Here is a 22,390-nt window from a genome sequence, read left to right on the forward strand (position 1 = left end):
TTTATGCATATAACACTCTAGTTTGTCTGTAACGTGACTATCTTTCATAGTTGTATTGGAGATTAGAAGTCGGAAAATAGGCAGAGAAATAAAACAATCACTTTACGTTTATTCAGTCTATCTTTATTGAAAACACATACAGTTATATACTTACATACATGATCATGATATTCCATGGGCTATCACTTATTAGAAAAAGAAAACCAAATATGAATGTTGACATTATCACAACTTTTATTATGATCTAAAAGACTGGGATAGAAATAGAGAAACATTTTTTTTAAGCTAAAAGATAACAACTGGATTACTATGCTTATTAAGAATAGTCTACAACAGACTATAATTTGATAAAAATTCCCTAATTCCAAGTTAAAAGATAAGGTGTCATATGAATAAAAGGTATATGAGTCAATTTAAGCTAGACCACTATTGAAAACCTGGAAGCATTGGACGGTCATTTCATCCTAGTATAGGACTTTTCAGCAGTAGGCACCTATGATCTCACATATGGTACTGGAATCCAGAACCTTTGGTTTAGCGTCTGAACACTTAATCTCTAGACCATTGAATCGGTATCTAACGGTGTTAATGTCTAACCAACCCACGATATTGCCCGACTGTTCACCATTGACTTCAGTGACTAACTGCCTCACATCAAACACAGTTCAACTCGATTGGTCATGATCTCTCACTAGAACTCCAGGAAATATCTGTTGAAGCTAGTTACTAGAGAACACATGATAGTTATTATCAGAACGGAGGTTTTTGGAGATTGTATTAATTTTTTAATAATTGAATTGATCAGTTGATTTAAGCTAAACCACCATTGGAAACCTGAAAGCATTGGACAGTCATTTCGTCTTAGTATGCATCATTATCAAACAATAAACGACCGCTTAACAATTCAGTCATCAAGATTAGAAAATATAACACATTCAAATAATGATTGTTTGTTCTTACTGTGTACAACATCGTTTATAATTTTGCTCATTCAAATATAGAAAGAAATGCACAACACTACTTATATCATGTTATGTAATCATAATTTATTGTCTACAATCAAAGTTTTAAATTCATTCAATCAATGTTAATCAAGATTATTGAAATGTCGTAGAATCTATAGATTCATCATTTTCCACCCCTCTTGAAGTTCCATTAAATTACATCATTGTACATCCATTCATTTACAGTATAATTTGTGTTTAACAACATGTTCCATGATATTAAAACAAATTTCCTGAATACATAAGTTGTAACATTTAGATAAGGAAGGTAGTTACATAAATATCAATGGCTTCCTCTTTAATTTAACTCCTTTTTTTCTCTTTCTTAAATCTTAAACAAAAACCTTTTGAGTATTATCAATAATGATAACAGAAACATTAAGTTTTTGATTGAGATCTTAAATCCATTGATGCTAGACTAACATTGAAATCCTGGAAGTATTGGACTGCCGTTTCGTCCTATTGAGAGACTCTTCAGCGGTGTACATCCACGATTCCTCTTGAAAGGTTTGAACCCAGGGCCTTCAGTATCGCACGCGAACGCCTAACTTCTAGACTACGTAAAATACTAAAGTACATTTCTGTTCAGTTCAGCTTTCACAATTGATGAATGTCAGAAGTTAGAGAAGATTACACAATAAAATAAATCGTAACTATTATGAAAATGTTGTAAACTGATGCTAATCAGACAGATTTATGTATTTATAATGACTGTCGATTTGGATCAAGTTTAACTATTATATAAATAATAGGCAGTACAATGTAGGATGGTCGAGCAATTTCGTGGATTGGTTGGGATTAAACAAGAATACTGTTGGAAGCCGGCTCAATGGTCTAAAGGTTAAATCTTCGCGTGCGAGACCGATAGGCACTGGGTTCGAATCTCAAGCGGTGGAGTCGTGGATGCGCACTGCTGAGGAGTCCCACAATAGGACGAAACGGTCGTCCAGTGCCTCCAGGTTTTCTAGGATAGTCTAGTTTTAATTAACTCAAGAATTCAACTATTAAATTACTAAAATCTCCACAAAACCCACTTCTGATAAATTACAATGCGTTTATAACTAAAATGATTATGTCTTTTATACATCGAACAAAGAATCAGACAATCAATGCAGTAACTGATAATCATTTGATGATCAGTACTTCATTTTTACTGAAGTTAGTTATTCATTTATATATTTCAAACAAATTATCTTTCTCAGAAGATTTTTGTGGACATTATAATAATTTAATTGTTGAGTTCATGATTCAATTGAAGTAAGACCACCATGAGAAACCTGGAAGCACTGGACGGCCGTCCCCTCCTACGTTGAAACTCTTCAGCAGTTGGCATCTATGTTCTACCCCGCAAGATTCGAACCCAGGACCTACTGATCTCGCGCGCGAACGCATAAATTCCAGATCATTAAGCCGCCATCCAGTGTTGTTAATGTCTAACTTCAACCAATCCACGAAACTGAACAACCGTTCACCATTATCTTCAGTGAGTTACTATCTCAGAGCAGATCCAAGTGAACTCCACTGGTTACTGCTTCTCACCAGAACTCCAGGAAATACATCTTGAAGCTAGTCACTAGCGGACACATGATGATTATTCTCAGTAAGGAATTTTCTACATATTATAGTAATTTAATAATTGAGTTCATGAGTCAATTGAAGCTTGACCACCGTGGAAAACTTTACTTACTTACTTACGTCTGTTACTTCTCGTGAAGGAGCACAGGCTGCCCACCACCACTCTCCATAGAACCTTGCCCTGGACAATCCTTTCCAGCTCCTTCCAGTTGTTATTCATTCTTTTCATACCTGATTCTATTTCCCGACGTAATGTGTTCTTTGGCCTTCCACGTTTCCACTTCCCTTCAGGATTCACAGTTGAAGCTTGTCTCGTGATGCAGTTTGGTGATTTGCGTAATCTATGTCCTATTCATTTCCATCATCTTTTCTAAATCACCCCTTCAGTTGGAAGTTGGTTTGTTCTCTCCCAGAGAAGGCTGTTGCTGTTGGTATCCGGCCAATGGATGTTGAGTATGTTGTGTAGACAACTATTTATAAATACTTGTACGATCTTGATGATGGTTGTAGTAGTTCTTCAAGTTTCAGCTCCATGCAGTAGAACTGTCTTGACATTTGTATTGAAGATTGTGACTTTGATATTGGTTGACAGACAGTTGTTTCGAATCCCATATGTTCTTCAATTGTAGGAATGTAGCCCTTGTTTTACTGATCCTTGCCTCGAAGCATAGACTTTCCTATAAAAAAGTGAATACATCATAATGTTCAGTGGAACCTTATAAATTCGAAAAAACAAAACACTATTTTGTTCAATTTTCATTTATTTGATTGATTAGTGTATTAGTTTCAATATACAAGTATTTCATTATTGAAATTGTATAGAGTTTTTTAATTGATAGGCTCATTGACAATTCAGGTATCTTAACACAATATCTAAGTTATATGCTTCTATTGACGATAACCATTCTTTAACACAATGCAATGAGATTGGACAACCTTTGAGCGACGTTAAACTGACCTTGAGAGTGTTCACCTAGTAACTAAGATCAAATCAGGGTTATAAACCTGTGTGAAGAATTATAATTATAATTTACAGTTGATGATTAAAGTTAAGAATTAGATTTGGAGGGGGGGGGTCATTACGAACTAACATCAACTATAATGCTAAAACTCTATTTAGTCAAATAGATGAATGAATTTTGCGCCAAAATCCATGATCTATTATCTTATACCTGATTGGTTCATCCATAAATTATAGTCTCGCCTCAGAATACTTTTTATTAATTCAGACAATAGGTAATAGTAAATTTATTTCTTGTTATATCTCAATGAATAAAGTAAAATGGTATTTCTAACGTTTCGTGACTTGATGTAAGACACTTCTTCAGTGTAAATAAATAAGTTTAAAGAAGTAGTTTGTAATAAGTCATGAAACATCATCAGAACTACAATATTTTGTTACTCATTGAAATATAACAAAGTCATATATTCATGATTAACTTTCTATCCTATAGTCAATTGATTTGAAACTATCCTGTCGAACCATGCCAGTGATACCTATAGATAACAGTTTATTATTATTATTATTATTATTATTATTAGATCTGTCAGTATTCAAGTAAACATAGATCTCTTTTACAAATGTTGTTTGTTTTTTCAATCTCCCCCCCCCTTATATAAATTTAATACGATTACAGTTGGTTAAATAAGGAGATGTTATGTAATAATACAAGATGATAAACAATGATGATTGTATGTTAGATTGGATTGGTCATCTGAAAGTTTGTTTGTTTGTTTGTCTTTGTTGTTTTTCTTTCGATAATTGCTGGTTTCAAAATAAGTAATCAAATCATTAGATGATCATATGATGCAATTTGTTAGTGGGAAAAATAGAAAAAAACTTCGAGATGGTGGAGAAGATTTGTAGCTCAGGTGGATGATTTTGATGGAGTTTTTTTCTCTCAGCTGGATGGTTTGCTCGTGGAGCTTTCATAGTTCTTCTGAACGACATCATCAGCACGAAGTTCAGATAAAAGTGAAGTGTTCGAATTTCTCCATATGTGTTTCACACCTTCTTCTGTGCACCTCGATGTTAATTCGTTCTTATTGACCTTAAATTTGTCATTGTTTACTTCTTTGTTTTGGCTGTGTCTTCCATTGGTTTGATTTTTGTTCCTATATTTGTGCACAATTCAATGTGCTTGTTGATCGCTGATTGAACCGAATGCTAGGCTTCTAAAAATTCTCTGGTGTTTTTGGAATTTCCTCTGTCCAAGATTTCCACATTTTCCAAGCGAATGAGTGTCCGCAGTTGTCCATGGGTATTGATATAAGTGAGGAAGTATCATGGCGTTTGATTGCTAATTGATGTTCATGTAGGCGAAGGTGAAGGGGGGGCGTCCGATTTGTCCGATGTAGTGTTTTTCGCAGTTGGCACAATTTATTTTGTAGATGATATTTTATTCGTCTTCCTTTGTTATTTCATCATATGGTTTGCATAAGATTGATTGTATTGATTTTGTCTGTTTGCGTGCCACGCCTATCCCAGGATAAGCGTGGCATTGAATGATAGATTTTGTAATGTGATAAGAATCCGTACAAAACTGTACAACCTATAACATTAGTAACATATAAATTACGGCTAATAATAGAGTCTAAGATTCATGGTACATCCTCTTTACAATTCTTCAACTGAACTAACCCGCGTCTTACTGATACTATTCATATTAGAACTCGAACCTAGTAGCCTACGTTTCAAACAGAAATACTTTATTCATTGAGGTACGGGATTCAAATCTTTGTTAATTTGTTCAAAAGTTATGATGTTAATATTACTGTTAAAAAAAAGAATTCAAGTTGTCACGTTAGTGATAATCATGACTGTTTAAAGGTTGATTTTTTTAAATTCATAACGGATTATAACCTGTAAACGTCTTGAAATTTGGTTAACTATTCTTATTTAACAAATATGGATGTAAATCAGAATCTTTCAAAAGAATTTTACTTAATGGATTGTGATTACTTAGAAAAGCAATGTATTGAAGTTATAAACTATGCTATTATCAGAGTCAGTCAGCTACAACGTACGACCAGGCACATATATGCATCGGTCCGAGTTGCCACACTTCATCAGCACAACAAGATGAACACCGAATTCATAGAAGTAGTTAATTCAATGGTGGTAATATATAAAAGAGAGATTGTGTGTAGGGATATAACACAGGAAGAAAGAATTAGTTCATAGAAAGAAAGTCTAAGGGAAGACAGAGTGTGTATACACTTAAGACATTGTGATCGATTCTGAGGCATGTCACCCAGACTTTCCAACCATTGGTTACAGTAGTCACATGGACCCCAACCAAGTAGTCTGAATCTACCAACATGGCTCAGATCATAAATTAGTGATTTCACGGACTTATACAACGTTTTGGTTCGGCCGCGTTTAAATTTTTTACAACGTCTGCAACACTAGTCATCATTGCGCGTCGTGGTTTTCAGTGTTCAAGCATACTTAACACGAAACCATCTCAGTCGGTGAAGATTTATAACCTCATCACCTGACATCGCCATTATATTGTTATACTATGAATACCCAATCTTCTCAATAGTCAACATATATTGTACTATTTGTAGTACTAATTGCAGTTTTTAATTGTATTAAAATCTACAGTTTATCATAAGTAATTATCATTATGAACTTAGATCCATTGAAGAACCATTGAAAGCTACATAGAGTTGGATATGTGTTACATTACAGCTCACAACTGCTAATCATCGCAAATTAAGAATTCTGCATTATGTGATGAAACATAGTATATTTGAGTCCTATATAGTAGACATGATAACATTGAAGTATTCAATTATACAAATATACAGTCAATTCATGATCATTTTGTAAAGTATTCATTTAATTGAATTTCAAAATGTAACTCAGTTTGAGGATGTGTCTACAGTAAATTCCAGCTTTTTGAAGCATTTGTACGTCATTATTAGTTTACTTGCTGTTATATAGCTGATGATTTGTGAGATAATGGATATTTGTACCTCAGGTGGATGATTTTGATGGAGTTTTGCTCTCTGAGCTGGATGGTTTGGTCGTGGAGCTTTCATGTCATTCAGAAGAACGATGAAAGCCTCACAACCAAATCATCTAGTTCAGAGAACAAAACTCCACACAATCTGGCAATTTATTCCCTGTGCAAACATACACTGGACAATTGAGAGAAAATTCCAGAACATCGACCTAGTGTTTAGTAATCATAGAGTTAACAGATATTAGATGATTGTGTAATGAACTAACTGGGAAGAGATTAATGATTACAAAGATATAAGTTGAAAGCAATCAATTATGGGTTAAAGAAAAGTGATAATGATGTAATCAAAACTTAAGAAAGAGTTAAAATAATGAATGGTACCAGTCTAAAGGATGTAATTTTGCCAGGACAAAGAAAGAGTTATTACCGCTTATTTTCGAACACATAGATCTGGTTTCAGAAGTTCGATCGTTATCGTTTTTTGCAAATTTCAGAAGATTGAAGTTTCATTGTTTATTGATCACCTTGAAAGACTTCAGTGTATTCACTTGATGCTCTTTATTAAAGGGATATCTTGATTTAACGCTGTTGAATGATTATAGTCTGTTTGTCCTTAGACACTTTGAAATATATTCTTTGAAACGGATCTAGGTTTTGTTTTCTGTTCTATCAATGTAACTGCTTTGACAGATACATATAAATTTGTATACACATTCGGTGGTAACATGAAAAGAATATCTATCGTTGTTCGATTACATTCAAGAACATGTTGTTTTGGACAAGATAATCAGTTTAACTACAGGATACGTTTTCATTAATGCAACCTTTAGTTCATGCTCATTGAATCTGTCATATCATCACCTTTGAATTTAATTAAATAAAAATAGGTATCGTGATTACTATAGTTCCTTACGTTGATCGTATGATAAAGGTATCATCAAGATATTTCGAATAATACACCATTCTCACTAATTGCTTCTTTGAGCTTGATTCTTTCAAGTGTACTTATCGGATGTTCTACTAAATTAAAGTGAATTGTTAAATAAGAATTGTTGTGAATTTAAGGCCGGCTAGTTATCACGTGATTTATTCGTCAATCGAAATACAACTTATACAAGTTTAGTACAATGTCAAACCAATAACGTTCGACCGGTATGAGCATCCGAGCGTCCTTATTGGTCCTTTGACCTCTTAGCCCATCCAGTTGAGTCCAGAACATCAATACTATCTTCCACTATACGAATCATTTATTTCAAACATACTGGGTTTAGATACCAGCCAAACAGATCACATTACACCACAAAATAGAAAATAACGTTTATACAAGATCAAGTCAGAAAGTGGCTGTGAATGTGGGCGACTGTAATGAATAAACTGAACATAACTTGAGAATAGTAAGTCGTATCATCATAATAGTCTATGGGTCAAAATGAAACTTCTAATAAGAAGAATATGGATATACACAGGTCTGGTTACTGATTAGTTATGCAATAAGTATATACGTATAATATTAGTCCATTAATAGTTCTTGGAAGTTACCTGTTATTTGATCTTCACTAGAATATCACAACTATTCAACAAAGTGATACGTGAAACCAACTTATGATTGAATACGTGATGTTATAATTAGTATTTGGTATTAATATATGAATCAAGTGAATCACATAATCAGTATACACGTTTATGTATTTCATTTATCAGTCAAACAATATTATCATGAATGAATGATAATGGTTATTGTCGTACAGAAAGAAAGTACAACAGTAATTCATATCGTCAATAATGATCTTTATGTCAAATAATCTTTGGTTTTTTCTTCTTTAAAGAATGAAAGTAGTTCAACGTAGGATTGGAACTGTTACAACTTGTGACCCTGTCAATATATGACGTAATGATACCACCAATTGGAGAACAGTGACTTATCGATTGAGCCGATAACACATAAACCCGTACGAGCAGTCTAGAGTCTTTATCGGTCCTGCTCCCTGACTAGCCCAACCTGTTGAGTGCAGAACACCAATATCAGCCACTGTGATGTAGATCATGTATTTCAAACACTAAGGGTTTATATACTAACCAGACAGACCACATCGTACCATAAATTAGGACATAAAATCTGTACAAGATTTGGCCAAAAGTGGCTGTGAATGTGGGAGATAGTAATTGATAGAGTGAACATAACTCAAGAATGGTAAATCGTATAATAATAGTTCATAGATCAAAATAAAGCTTATAATAAGAGGAACACTAATATGCATAGTTTAGCTTCGTTGAAAAGTTTCAGCAGGTTTGTCAAATGTTATTGATTATTACATACGATGAAGGTTTCATCAACATACTTCGAATAATACACCAATCTCACCAATGTATTCTCTGAACTTGATTATTTCAAGTGTACTTATCGAATGTTCTATTGAGTTCTAGTTAGAAACAGTGACTAGTGGAGTTTAATCAGGTCTGTTTTAAGATAGTAACTCACTGAAGACAATAGTGAATATGTCGCCCAATTTCATAGATTAGTCAAAGTTAAAGATGAACACCGTTAGATACTGATTCAATAATCTAGAGGTTAAACGTACGTGTGCGATACCGATAGGCTCTGTAGTCGAATCTCTCAAGGCGTGGTTTTCGATGCGCACTGCTGAAGGGTCCCACCAGAAGACGAAACGACCATCTAATGCTTCCATATTTTCCATGATAATCTAACCTCGTTTGATACATGATCTCCACTATTAAATTTATTACAATATCTATCAAATTAAAATGAATTGTTATCTAAGAATAGTATGTTTTTGCTAATGTTGAAGCTATCACTAGTTCACTTAATCTAAGAACGAGAAACAAGACTCGGTGACCAAAGACCAGTAACCTGTCTATTGATGCGTCTCAGCCCTGGTAACTAGAGGGAGAAGTCCAGGCTTGGAATTGGGGAAGTATATTCTGAAAACAGCCAGAAACGAGCGATAACAACAAACACAATTCCAAACATACATATACAGTACAAAACCGTCCTTGTGAAGAGTTACCAAATATCATACTAAAAGATGCAATGGACCAATAGCATTTAAGATATTTCCCAGTGGGAAATACGACATGGAGAGCACCTTTGGCGCGAAAACAAAGAAATTGAATTTTTTTAAATAAAGTTACAAAATTAGGTCCTTTCCCACGTGAGTTCCGAGGATCTAACATCCTCAACAGTTTTCTACTTATTATTGTTCACTTTCTTTTCTTTTTTCTTTCTTTCTTTCTTACAGATATGAATACAATAAATGATAAACATTTTCTTCTCTATCATCTTCATTATTGATTAAATCATCTATACAATTTTAATCGAATGTTATTTACTGATTTCCAAGTGAATACATTAAAAATTATTCATTCTTTATATCAACCCCACCACCACCACAGCAACAATAATAACCATAGTAATACTACTACTAATAATAATAATACTACTAATAATAGTAACCATAGTGATAATAATAATCATGGTATCATTATAAGTACAAGTATACATACTAATGATCCAATACAATTGAATCAATTCTATGATATTCTTTATAAAGTGATCATATTTATTAAAGTGATTCTATATACTTTAATTATTATCTCAGCATTATTTGGTAATGCTTTAGTATTTATTGCTTATATAAAATATAAACAATTAAGATCTATACATACTAATCTATTTCTTGTATCATTATCTATAGCTGATTTCATTGTTGCTTTGTTAGTAATGCCATTGAATGCCATTATGTCCTTATTAAATTATAAATGGATATTTGGTAAATTATTATGTCATATTTATAATGCTACAGATGTATTATTTACTACATCTAGTATATTACATTTATGTTGTATATCAATGGATCGTTATATTGCCATTATATATCCATTGAATTATGATAAGAAAATGTCTAAAAAGTATATTATTATATTACTATGTATTATATGGACATTATCATTTATGATATCTTATATACCAATTTTAATGGGATTACATAAACCATTACATAGTTTAACGGATAAATCACAAATACAAATCAATATAAGTAGTATATCTAGAATGAAACAAAAATTAGATCATGATGATAATGATGATGATGATGATGATAATGATTTGTTTCTATGCAATTTTAATGTTAATCCATATTATGCAATTATATCATCATCAATATCATTTTGGATACCATCGATTATTATGATCTTAGTTTATCTACGTATATTTATTGAAGCAAAAAAACAAGAAAAAAAAATTATTGAATTATATACACCATATAATATAACACAAATCAATAATACGATGATAATGCAACAAATCAACAAACATCAGAATAATCAAACCAATGCAATCTTAATTCATGATCCAACAATTAATCGATCATCGTCATCATCAGGATCATCCTCCTCATCCTCCCCCTCCTCCTCCTCCTCATCATCATCACCATCATCATCATCTTCATTATCATCGAAATTACATCATATTAATAAACAATATTATTCAAATATTAAAATACAACATGAAAATAAAGCTGCACGTACACTTGGTATTGTAATGGGTGCATTTTTATTATGTTGGTTACCATTTTTTTTATGGTATACCATTACAAATTTATGTAAACAATGTCAATATCCAAATGAATTACAAGAGATATTATATTGGATTGGTTATTTTAATTCATCAATTAATCCTATAATATATGCCTATTATAATCGGATATTTAGACAAGCATTTATTAAAATTATTGAATTACATAAAGGTAATATAATCAATAATGAATTACAACCACAACAACAATCGATTAATGATCATAATGATAAATTACCAATAACACGAAGATATAAATATAATACTGTTAATCAATTAATTACTACAAGTGTTAAACGAGGGGGAGGGAACCATGATAATTGATAATAATACTGAAATACATCATGGAAGTGTAATATGTATTACTGATATTGATCAATATAAGTAGTATATATATATATATCATTAATCGAAAGTGAAATGTTTGAAAATGATCAAAGAAAAGACAATAATTACTATGGAAACAAATAGAACAATAAAGTCTAAATTGATTTATGAACACTTTAACTATATGATTCTGAGATGTTATGAAGAGATTATGTAATGTTATATCCAAGTATATTTGAAGAATCCAATTTATCTTCTTATTCAATACAAAAGTATTATAGATTGTAAAGAATTCATTACATTATCATAAGATAAGATAGTATCCTTCTTGTCCTATTCTAATGCATATATATCTATATATATACAGCAATTGTACATCAGTTATTTACTTGTTAACTATTCAAAACATAACTACTTTGTTTCATAAACGGTATACACCCTTGAATAAGAAAGATGAGTTCAGTGAAGAGTTTCCTACCTCCCCTCGTTTTCGGTGAATTCATTTTCGAATGATTAACAATAATCAATTTCAATTGTATATAATGAATGTGATTAGACAGTTCAATATTGAATTTCTCTATTTTGTTTCATCATTTTAAATGGAGAAGAGAAAAACAAACAAAAAGAAAGTTTAAGTGAAAAAGAAGGGTTTTTTTTTCTTTTATATGGTTTTGTACCCCCTATCAATGTATCATTGTAATGATATCGCCAATTGAGAGAACAGTGAATTATCGATCGAATTAAATGATACATGAAACTCGTAAGAGCAGTCTAGAGTGTTTATCGGTCCAGAATACCAATCTTAACCTCTATGATATAAATCATTCATTTCAAACATACTGGGTTTATCACGATTGACTGATCAAATGCTATCCATCTGCACTAAGAAGGACTTGACACACATGACATTGATCACCACTAAGTGATCAATCAATTGTGATTACGTCTCAGTTCTACAAGAGATCGGTCGCGGACCGGGATGCTAAGTGATAACGTCTCTGACTATGAAGCTGGATGACACGGGATTAGGGAGCACCAGTTCCCTCAAGATTACAGATAAACTTTAATGAAGTGTGTCAAGTAGAATAAAACCCGGGTCCAGTGTTTCCTGTTGACTATCTCCAACCACCATCTAATACTGGGTTTAGGTACCAACCAAACAGACCACATCGTACTATAAAATGGAAGATATAATTTGTACAAGATTTAGCCAAAAGTGGCTGTGAATGAGAGAGATAGTGATTGGTAGACTAGGTATAACTCAAGAATGGAAAATGGTAATAATAATAGCTCATAGCTCAAAATAAAGCTTATAATAATAAGAACACGAATATGAACAGGTCAGTTACTTAACAACTATACAATAAAAGAATATACGTATCATATTGATCCATGAATAGATCCCTACAGTAAGCATTCATTACTCTCACCGGGATATTGCATTTTATCCTAAAAATTTATGACAACAGAATGAGTAAAGTAAAGGAAACAAATGGAAATTATTCTAAGCATTATGGAGTAATCATTTTTCACTGATGTCATATTCGTTATGGTCAATGATCAATAAGCCTTGAAATGTGATATGATCTGGTTGCCCTATTTTTGTAGGTCATATATCTAACTCCAGATATGGATGAACGTATGAATATACTATGAACACAGATCTTCCATTTAACTTTGTATATTACACCAAATCTAACTTTGTTTGTGTGAAAGAGGTAATAAGAAACCAAATACGGGTTGAGTTGGAGGAATTTATTTCAAGCATTTTGTTTATCCAGACAAGCAATGAAGCGGGAAAGCAAAGTACAGCAGTTCGTAGAAGGCGAAGTGAAACGAAACGAAGCGACGTACAATGGAGAATACGAGTGAACCAATACGTTTTGACAAAGCGTAACTTATTATTCATAATCAGATAATAATAATAAGCTACAGACACGTAACGAATTGGTTAAGTGATATACATAAATACACTTATATAAAAACAGTCAGTTATAATAACCGAATAATTAACAAGGTCAGTAGGTGACACGAAAAAATTGGATAAATAGGTCTGTCCAGAAGGTGGAATAACCCATGTCAACTTGACATTGTACTAGACACTACAAGATTTTAAGGCATAAATATTGTGAAGAAACAAAAAATCTACGACAAATGTTCAGCCAGTTTCTAGTCATTCAGAAAACAGTTTTTTCTAAATGGATAGTCTGTAAAATAAAGATCACTAATATTGAAAACTGTAAATAGATTTCACATCATTAGTGAATTCATTAACGTGAATTAGTTGAAGTTAGACATTAATACCGCTGGATTCCGGCTCAGTGATCTTGAGGTTAAGCATTCACAAGCAAGACCGATAGGTCCTGGGTTCGAATCCAGCGGGCGGGGTCGTGGATACGCATTGCTTAGGAGTCCCCTACTGGAACGAAACGGCAGTCCAATGCTTCCATGTTGACCTATCTTTAATTGGTTCATAAACAGATAGAGATAGATTGAAGGCTGCTATGATTAGGATCCGGGAACAATTCATTGTCAGCCAGATGCACCTACATCTCAGTATTGTTATTCATTAAAGGATTCAAACCAATTACCTTTCACTTGAAATAACCAACTGGTTATCTACTTAGATATTACATTCCGATACTCATTCATTTGTGTAACAAGTATGAATTTCAATAGAATTTGTAATGATTTAGGTTATTCTGATGTTCATATTTCAACTGAATTGTGATCCAGACGAAAGTCACATTTCATTTATTCATTATTATAAAATTGTAAAATGATAACTAAGTCAAGTGAATTCTCATTGGGTAATGCAATATTACAACTAAAATTGATTAAATTTACACAAATAGAATTATGTAACTATACCTTACTATTTTTGGGGGGGGTGAGGGTGTCGGTGTGTGTGTGGGGGGGGCTCGAATGAGAATGTCTGAATATACAATTACTCCTCAATAATCAAGTCAAATGGATTTGATGTATAAGGTCAAATTAGGAGAAAAAAAGTGTTCATTCCCTTGATTGTCATCTAAATTTATTATCTGCTTAAAATACATTGAATTGAATGAAGAAATAATGGAGAGATATTGAATAAGGCAAAAAGAAATAAACAAACAATCGGTGTTTAGAATTGATAAAAAAGAAAAGATATAGATGGTATAATTTTCTCTTGAATACAGAATTTAAACAAAGATGGATAGTGATTTATAGGAGAATCGAGGACGCGGGTTTCGTCCTACTTCGGACTCATCAGCTGGATGTATGTGTATCTCAGAGTTGAAATTCACTCAATGCCGTTTGCTTCAAACGCTATTGTGATATCAACTTAACAACATCGAGTCAATACGCACAGTAGCACATATGTCAACAAGAGACTGATCAACTGCAGTCCTAAACATCAATATCAAGATTCAAGGAAGCAATGCCAAGTGAATTTGAAGATGTATATTGGTTAATAGTAGAATCGAGGATGTGCATTTCGTTCTATTTGAGACTCATCAACTCCACTGTTAGCCAATATCCATCTTTGCTTATAAAGCATGTGATCTAACGCAATATAGAGGCAGTCCGCACAGGATGCATATATGCCAATATGAGACTGATCAATTGCAGTCCTAAATAACAATGTAAAGATACAAGTAAATAGAATTTAAGGTTGTTACATTGAATCTATCTTACTTCTATTATTTGCAAAGGGAAAAGACGAACTCCATTTTAAAAAAATCTGAAGATATAAAATAAAAACATAGAAATACCGTTAAAGTTAAAGGTCGTGGATGAGCATTGCTGAGGAGTCTCACAATATGACGAAACGGCCGTCCAGTGCTTCCAGGTTTTCCATGGTGGTTTGGCTTCAACTGACTCATGATCTTAACCATTGAAATTACTATAATATCCACAAAACCCATCTGATGTTATATTCTTAAGCTTTTTATTGTCATCTCTAATCTCTTTATTCATTTGTCGAAATGTCAAAGATGAACCCACAGCTTTGCTTTACATCATTATGTATTTATAAGGTTAATTATTCTTGTCTAGTAAGTTATATTGGCCGTACAAAACAATAACATTCTAAATATCCGTCCAAGAATTATACTGCTCAACTTTAAACAGATGAATATAAAACAATCAATTGTTTAATATCAGAACATCATGTCAGTTCTCGACACACTGTCTCAACTTCATATCTGCAACTGGACAGTTTGGTTCAAGATGGAATACAAATCAATAACTAATGCATTGCACAAATTTAAATAATCATCCTTTTTTAAACTTGAACACAATAAGGATACATCTAAGCATTCATTCTACAATGACCATTATACACAATAAATTAGTTACCGACAAGTTCTAATGTTATTTCAATTCTTTAATTTAGTTTTCACGTTTCTTATACTCATTAACTACTCAGCTATCATTCAGCTTATTCATTCGATTAATGTACGTTAAAAGGTGTAACAAAGAAAAGTACATTAATTTTGTACAAGCTTTTTACTTGAACACTAATGATTGAGTTAGATCTTATTGTAAACTGAAAAGAAGTGGAAAAGAGGTAGGAAATGGAAGCAGATATGTAAAGAATGAACATCAACTGGAAAACATTGCCCAGAACATGATTGGATGAACAATGCTGCTGGTCGGCCTATGATCCTCCACAACGAGTGACAGGCGTAAGTAAGTCATGATGAAGATTAACTGACAACTGAATCATCCACATGAATCAACAGCTTAATTTCCTTTGATCGTTTAACGATATAAATGGAAATCAAAGTTAGGTAGTAGTAAAATAATTATACCACTCTACGCGTAATTATAACAGTTTATTATTATTATTATTATTACTATTGTTATGATTAGTAGTAGCAGTAGTAGCAGTACAATTACTGCTACTACTACATATTTAAATTACTACTTTTTTATGTTTTGTTTTTCTTAATATATACGTCATCAAATCTGGGATGAGGGCACATCCGACTGATGAGTCCCAGTCGGAACGAAACTCGAATCCTAGATTCCACTGTTATTTCTAATTATAATTTTCATTGGTTTGTTTGTTCGTTCCCAATAGCAACTGAAAACAATGAAAATCAAAGTAATAATCTACTGATAAATTTTAATCCATTACACTTGGTGTTGTTTACTTGTATTTTCCCATTGTTGTTTTAGGACTGTAATTGATCAGTCTCTTATTGGCATATGTGAATCCTATGCGGACTGCCTAGATATTGCCTGAAGTTATAAGCTTTATAGGCAAAATGGATAGTGGCTAGTCCTAAGTAACAATAGGAAGACACAAGTAAACAACACTAAGTGAACTTCACCTCATTGCACAAACAGGTGGCTATCAAGATTCTGTAGCCAAGTGAATAACGCAATGGCGTTGAAAACGAACGGTAAGGGGTTCGAGTCCTGGAGTGAACATCAACTCTGAGATACAGGTACATCAGGCTGATGAATCTCAAATTGGATGAATAGCGCGTTCTGGATTCCACTTCTAGCCACTATCCATCTCTGCTTTCAATTCATTCCATTTTTAACCAAACATAGTACATAATATATTCACTAAAAAAAGGAAATATTTCATCCGGAATGAAGTAAGTTTATATCACAGATAAATAAATAACTTCCTAAATAATTAAGATAAAATTTACTCGAAATTTGAACATAACAGAGGATGAAGAAAAAGAATAGTTTAATTGTTGTTCAAAGCATCATTTGTTCAATTTTTAATAGTTGAGAGTTAAACAATAACACCGTTGGATACCAGCTCAGTGGTCTAGAAATTAATCTTTCGAGTGCCAGACCGAAGTTCCTCAATTTGAATCTCGCGAGAGGGGCCATAGATACGCACTCCTAAAGAGCCCGACAACGGGAAGAAACAAGTTTTCAATGATAGCCTAACATCAATCGATCCATGATCTCAATCAAAAAACTAATAATAACAAAACATTGTTAGGGTTTAGAAATGTCACTTAATAAGATTAAATGAATGTAAAAACTTTTTTATATAAACTGAATACTTTTTTGAAAACTGTATTAGATGACAACTAGTTTCTTATCATACAGAGTACAAATAGAGCACTCGAACGTTAAAACCCTTCAAAGTCGCAAATTAGAAGACCAGAGATAAGTGGAACGAATGCTATTCTAAAACGGTGTCAATTATGGTACAAAACTGTCAGGTGTTTATAGTTTTTGTAAAAATAAAATCATTATTATAGTCCTCCAATCTACATACAAGAAGTCATCAGCATTTTTCCAATAGGGAAGCTACATGTATGGGTTCTGGAATATTCTTCCAAAAGATGATTCGATGGAATATATTCGGCTCTTTCTGAGCTTCTTAAAGCTTCATCGAATTCACCCGTTAGCTGTCCTCACACGATCAGTATCAGAAAATACTATTGAAATATCTTGTTCTATTTGACGTGAATAATCTGCTTTGTTCGAGAGATCAAGATATCACGTAGGACAGATAAATGTAACGAAAATCGGAAATACTTCATTAGCACAAGCTTAGCTATTCCACTGCATCTAGCACGCTTAGCTAAACGGAGAAGGCCAGATTCAGTCAGGAAAATATATAATTCCATATTCACACCTCAAGAATGAGAAACAAGCACTCGAATCATGCATAATATATATAACACAGAAATGTCCTTGGAAACTGTCACAAATAGCTTACCTAAAGCGGGAACGAACCAATGATATGAAAGAGCCTTCCAGATGAGAAACACAAAGTGGATGTAAAAATGGGCACTTTTTATGAGAAAATAAATAGACGTAAAATTTTCACAATTAAATCATAAACATAGGAAGTTCACCGAGTAATAACTGGGGACCCAGCATGCCAACATAATCCCATTTAGATATTTGGTTATCATTTGACTGTACACACTGTTGTATCATAAGTTACATATCATAACACAAAGAAACAGAATATTCCTAAACGGATGTATAAAATACTTAGAGCAAATTTGGAGAACAGTCTCATTGTTGGTCACATCTGTAAGATGGACAACATTTGAGTGACGCTAGACTGACCTTGAGAATGTCCACTTAATAACCAGGACCAAACGAGGGTTATAAACCTGTGTGAGGAATTAGAAATATAATTTACAGTTGATAATGAAGGTCAGGAATTAGATTTGGGAGGTTTTCATCACTAACTGACATCTGCAATAAAGCCAAAACTCTATTTATCCAAATGAATGAGTGAATTTCGCGCGAAACTCCGAGACCTGTTATCTTATACGTGATTAGTTCGTTCGTAAATTATATTCTAGCCGTCACATCTTCATTCGTTCGGATTCTTACTATCTTTCACAATAAGTTAACAAAACAGTGAATTCATTTCACTATCAGTCATAGCATTAATACTCTGTATGATGACATACATTTCCTATTCACATTCACTGAAAACATTGTTTCTTTATTTCGTCTGTTATTCAGAAGGCATACTTTGTTACTATTCATAATGAAACATTCAGTTATAGAATTCAAAACATCTTAATCTCGATTGAATTATGAACAGTATAATATTTCAACATGATTTGGAAGACCTGTTCAAAATCAGGACGCAACAAAATCAATTATACTTATCTGGTGCTTCGATAGAATTTCTGTTGTCAGTGTATATCTGAAGTTTGTGCTGATGATGTCGTTCAGAAGAACGATGAAAGTTCCACGATGAAACCATCCAGCTAAGAGAACAAAACTCCATCAAAATATCAATCAATCTTACATGTAATCTCAACATACTGTTTACTGTCAAACAGATCACTAAACATTCTCACTCACATTTACAAACATTTCATTATAATAGACATTATTACTCCCGAATTGTTAGTGAAACTCTATAATTCAACTTCACCGCCTTGTATTGGTCTACAGTATAGACCTACATACACTTGATACATTTGTTGTATACTATCAGATTCAATAAATAGAACACAATTGCAATATTGTACAGGAAATAGTTTGGAACTTAACAGCCAAACTGATTACCCATTGAATATTAAGTAAAGTCATGTTGTTGTAGTTTCGGTATTGATTTATTCTATCAATCATAAAGCATGTTAATAATAAGAAGTAACAGAAACTGTAATCATTTAAAACTCAGTGTATACATAATTATCTTACAAGAAATTGTTCATGAATTGAATATGTCAGTGATGACATGTCCAACTATGTCATTGTTTGACGCTAATTAGAATCTCAAACAGAGCATATGTTTTCCTTAAAATTATAGGTAAGTCTCGTTAACATTCATTGATAAACACTAAACAAAAAGATAAGGAATATCTGACGACTAAGTCCAACCACAAGACAAAATCCTAATCATTACAAGTTAACTCCGCTTGGAGTCCCTCCGGGGGCTACTGCCAATCCCAAGCCCGGATAAAGGAGGAAGGTTGGGCATGGGGTTAGCGATCCCATCCCGTGGAAAACTAACTGGCTAAAAAACGCTAACCAGAAATCATTACAAATTAGATATTTCACTGAGTTCATTGGATTGTATCATAGAAGTCACATATTCATTTGGTGATTTTGTATTCACTAATAACAGGTACATTGATATGTATTCACTATGAACTTACAGTAGTGTAATGTTCATTGTTTTACATGATACAAGTAATACCAAACGAATGTTTCATCGAATTCACATCGAAATAATGATGAGTGGAACCTTCTTCATGATTGTAATGATACTTCAAGTTAGATAGTTACATCGATACACATACAGGAATCTAGAATCTTAAATGGAAAAGCAATTAATTGGGTAAACATGCGATAATTGTACAATAAATTAATGACAATAGTAAGTAGTATGAAACAAATTAAAAATTATCACGATCATCTCTCCTGAAGGAACAGTAATACTAGGGGTCAATTCATCATTGAATATTCAAGTCAGAATATTCTCATACATTATAAACATCTGATCTCAATCAATAGGAAGTACCAAGAATAGTTCTGTCCTTCTCTCAACTCAAGTATTCGTGTAACATGATTGAAGTACATGTTGATTTGATGTTGTTTGTCAACAGTTCAAATGATTATTATTACTACGAAAATTAGGGAAAAGGATCTCATTTCAGATAGATTGATAAACAATAATCATCTTTCAGACAATCGATTTATTCCATCTGAATGCATTATCCTCCTCCTCGAAACTAGAAATACTCAGACCTTCTATTTGTTATATCCTAATGAAGATTAAATTATACGTAACTTATGAGAACTATTAATTGACTAATATTATAACTATTAAGTGACTATATTACATGTATACGTATATTCCTCTTATTATAAGCTTCATTTTAACCCATAGACTATTATGATAATACGATTTACTATTCTTAAGTTATGTTCAGTTTATTGATTACAGTCTCCCACACTCACTGACACTTTCTGACTTCATCTTGTACAAATGTTATTTTCTATTTTATGGTATGATACGATGTGTTTGGTCGGTATATAAACCGAGTATGTTTGAAATAAATGATTCGCATAGTGGAGGCTAGTACTGATGTTCTGGACTCAACTGGATGGCTTAGGCAAACAAAGGACTGATAAAAACACTGGGCTGCCCATAATGGTCGAACGTCATTCGTTTGACACAGTACTAAGTTTGTATAAGTCGTAGTTCGATTGGCGAATTAGTCACGTGATAATTAGCTTGACTTAAAGTCACAACACTATTTACTCGGATTCATGTTCATTCACAAGTCGACTAAATGTGTCTTTACAATCTGAAATGACTGATCTACTTCTCTTTCCATCTAAACATACTCAATTTGAAATTACTACAATCAACTTCACAACACATTCAATGTCAAATTGATATGTATGACAAAAATATATTGACCAACTGTCGAACGGAAACAACAAACCAGGATAATTACATCTGTCGGATGTTCAATTATTTTCGCTTGCCATTATGAGTATAATCCACTTCAAACATTGATTCAATTAGAATGAGTAGTGATTGGAAGTTTACAATTTCGTTTCACAATTGAGTAAACAAACTTTTCCTGCTCTCTCACTCACTCACCCACTCACTCACTCAAACACCGTTCTAATTGACAATGAAAGTAATTCGATTACGTGAATAATTAATAAGACAACACGATGTCACATAATTGATGACCATTTACGTTTTACATACACATTGATTATCCTTATCAAGTACTCATCTTTAAACTAGAAAAATGACACAGATTATTGACAAGATGAGAAACATATTTACAGTGTACTCAAGGCATCAATTCAATTGATAGATTATAACACTCAATATTCGATTCGATGTTGGAGTAAGGAGAACTATTAGATTATCTGTATTCATTTGTTTTCTGATAAAGGAAAAGCCACTTGTCGAGTATGTTATTTGTTTTGAATATTTGATCCTCATAATGTAAAATAAACTATATTGGTTAGTTAGCAAAGATGGATAGTGGTTAGTAGTGGAATCGAGGACGCGTGTTTCGTCGTATCTGGGATTGGTCAGCTAGATGTGCTTGCATCTCAGACTCGAACCCAGTACCGTCTGCTTCAAATGTTATCGCGTTATCCACTTGGCTAGTGAGTTTTGATAGCCATCTGCTTGTGCAATATATTGCTCAGTATTCGATTTGATGATGGAGTAAGGAGAACTATTAGATTATCTGTATTCATTTGTTTTCTGATAAAGGAAAAGCCACTTGTCGAGTATGTTATTTGTTTTGAATATTTGATTCTCGTAATGTGAAATAAACTATATTCAATAGCATCCGAAGTTATGTGAAGATTTTGGTGATTTTATAGTTGAATTCGTCAGTCTACTGAAACTAGGCTACCATGGAAAATCTGGAGGCACAGTGATTTTTCCTAGATGATGTGAACATAGAAATAAAGAAGCCACGAAAAACATCAAA

The 22,390-nt window shown here is 32.9% G+C and overlaps 1 protein-coding gene across 1 annotated transcript in view; it reads left to right on the forward strand.

The window, feature by feature from the left end:
• OA2B2 (Octopamine receptor beta-2R) overlaps window positions 1-12,112 on the forward strand; it is a 32,857-nt gene extending 20,745 nt beyond the window's left edge. Inside the window, exon 2 of the mRNA XM_012937236.3 lies at window positions 9,811-12,112. Coding sequence (XP_012792690.2) covers window positions 9,891-11,468 — 1,578 coding nt within the window. The 5' untranslated portion in view covers window positions 9,811-9,890 and the 3' untranslated portion in view covers window positions 11,469-12,112. The remainder of the gene's footprint in view (window positions 1-9,810) is intronic.
• The last annotated feature ends 10,278 nt before the right edge of the window (window positions 12,113-22,390 follow it).

This window comes from Schistosoma haematobium, chromosome 3, assembly GCF_000699445.3.
Source record: "Schistosoma haematobium chromosome 3, whole genome shotgun sequence".
Lineage (NCBI taxonomy): Eukaryota > Metazoa > Platyhelminthes > Trematoda > Strigeidida > Schistosomatidae > Schistosoma > Schistosoma haematobium.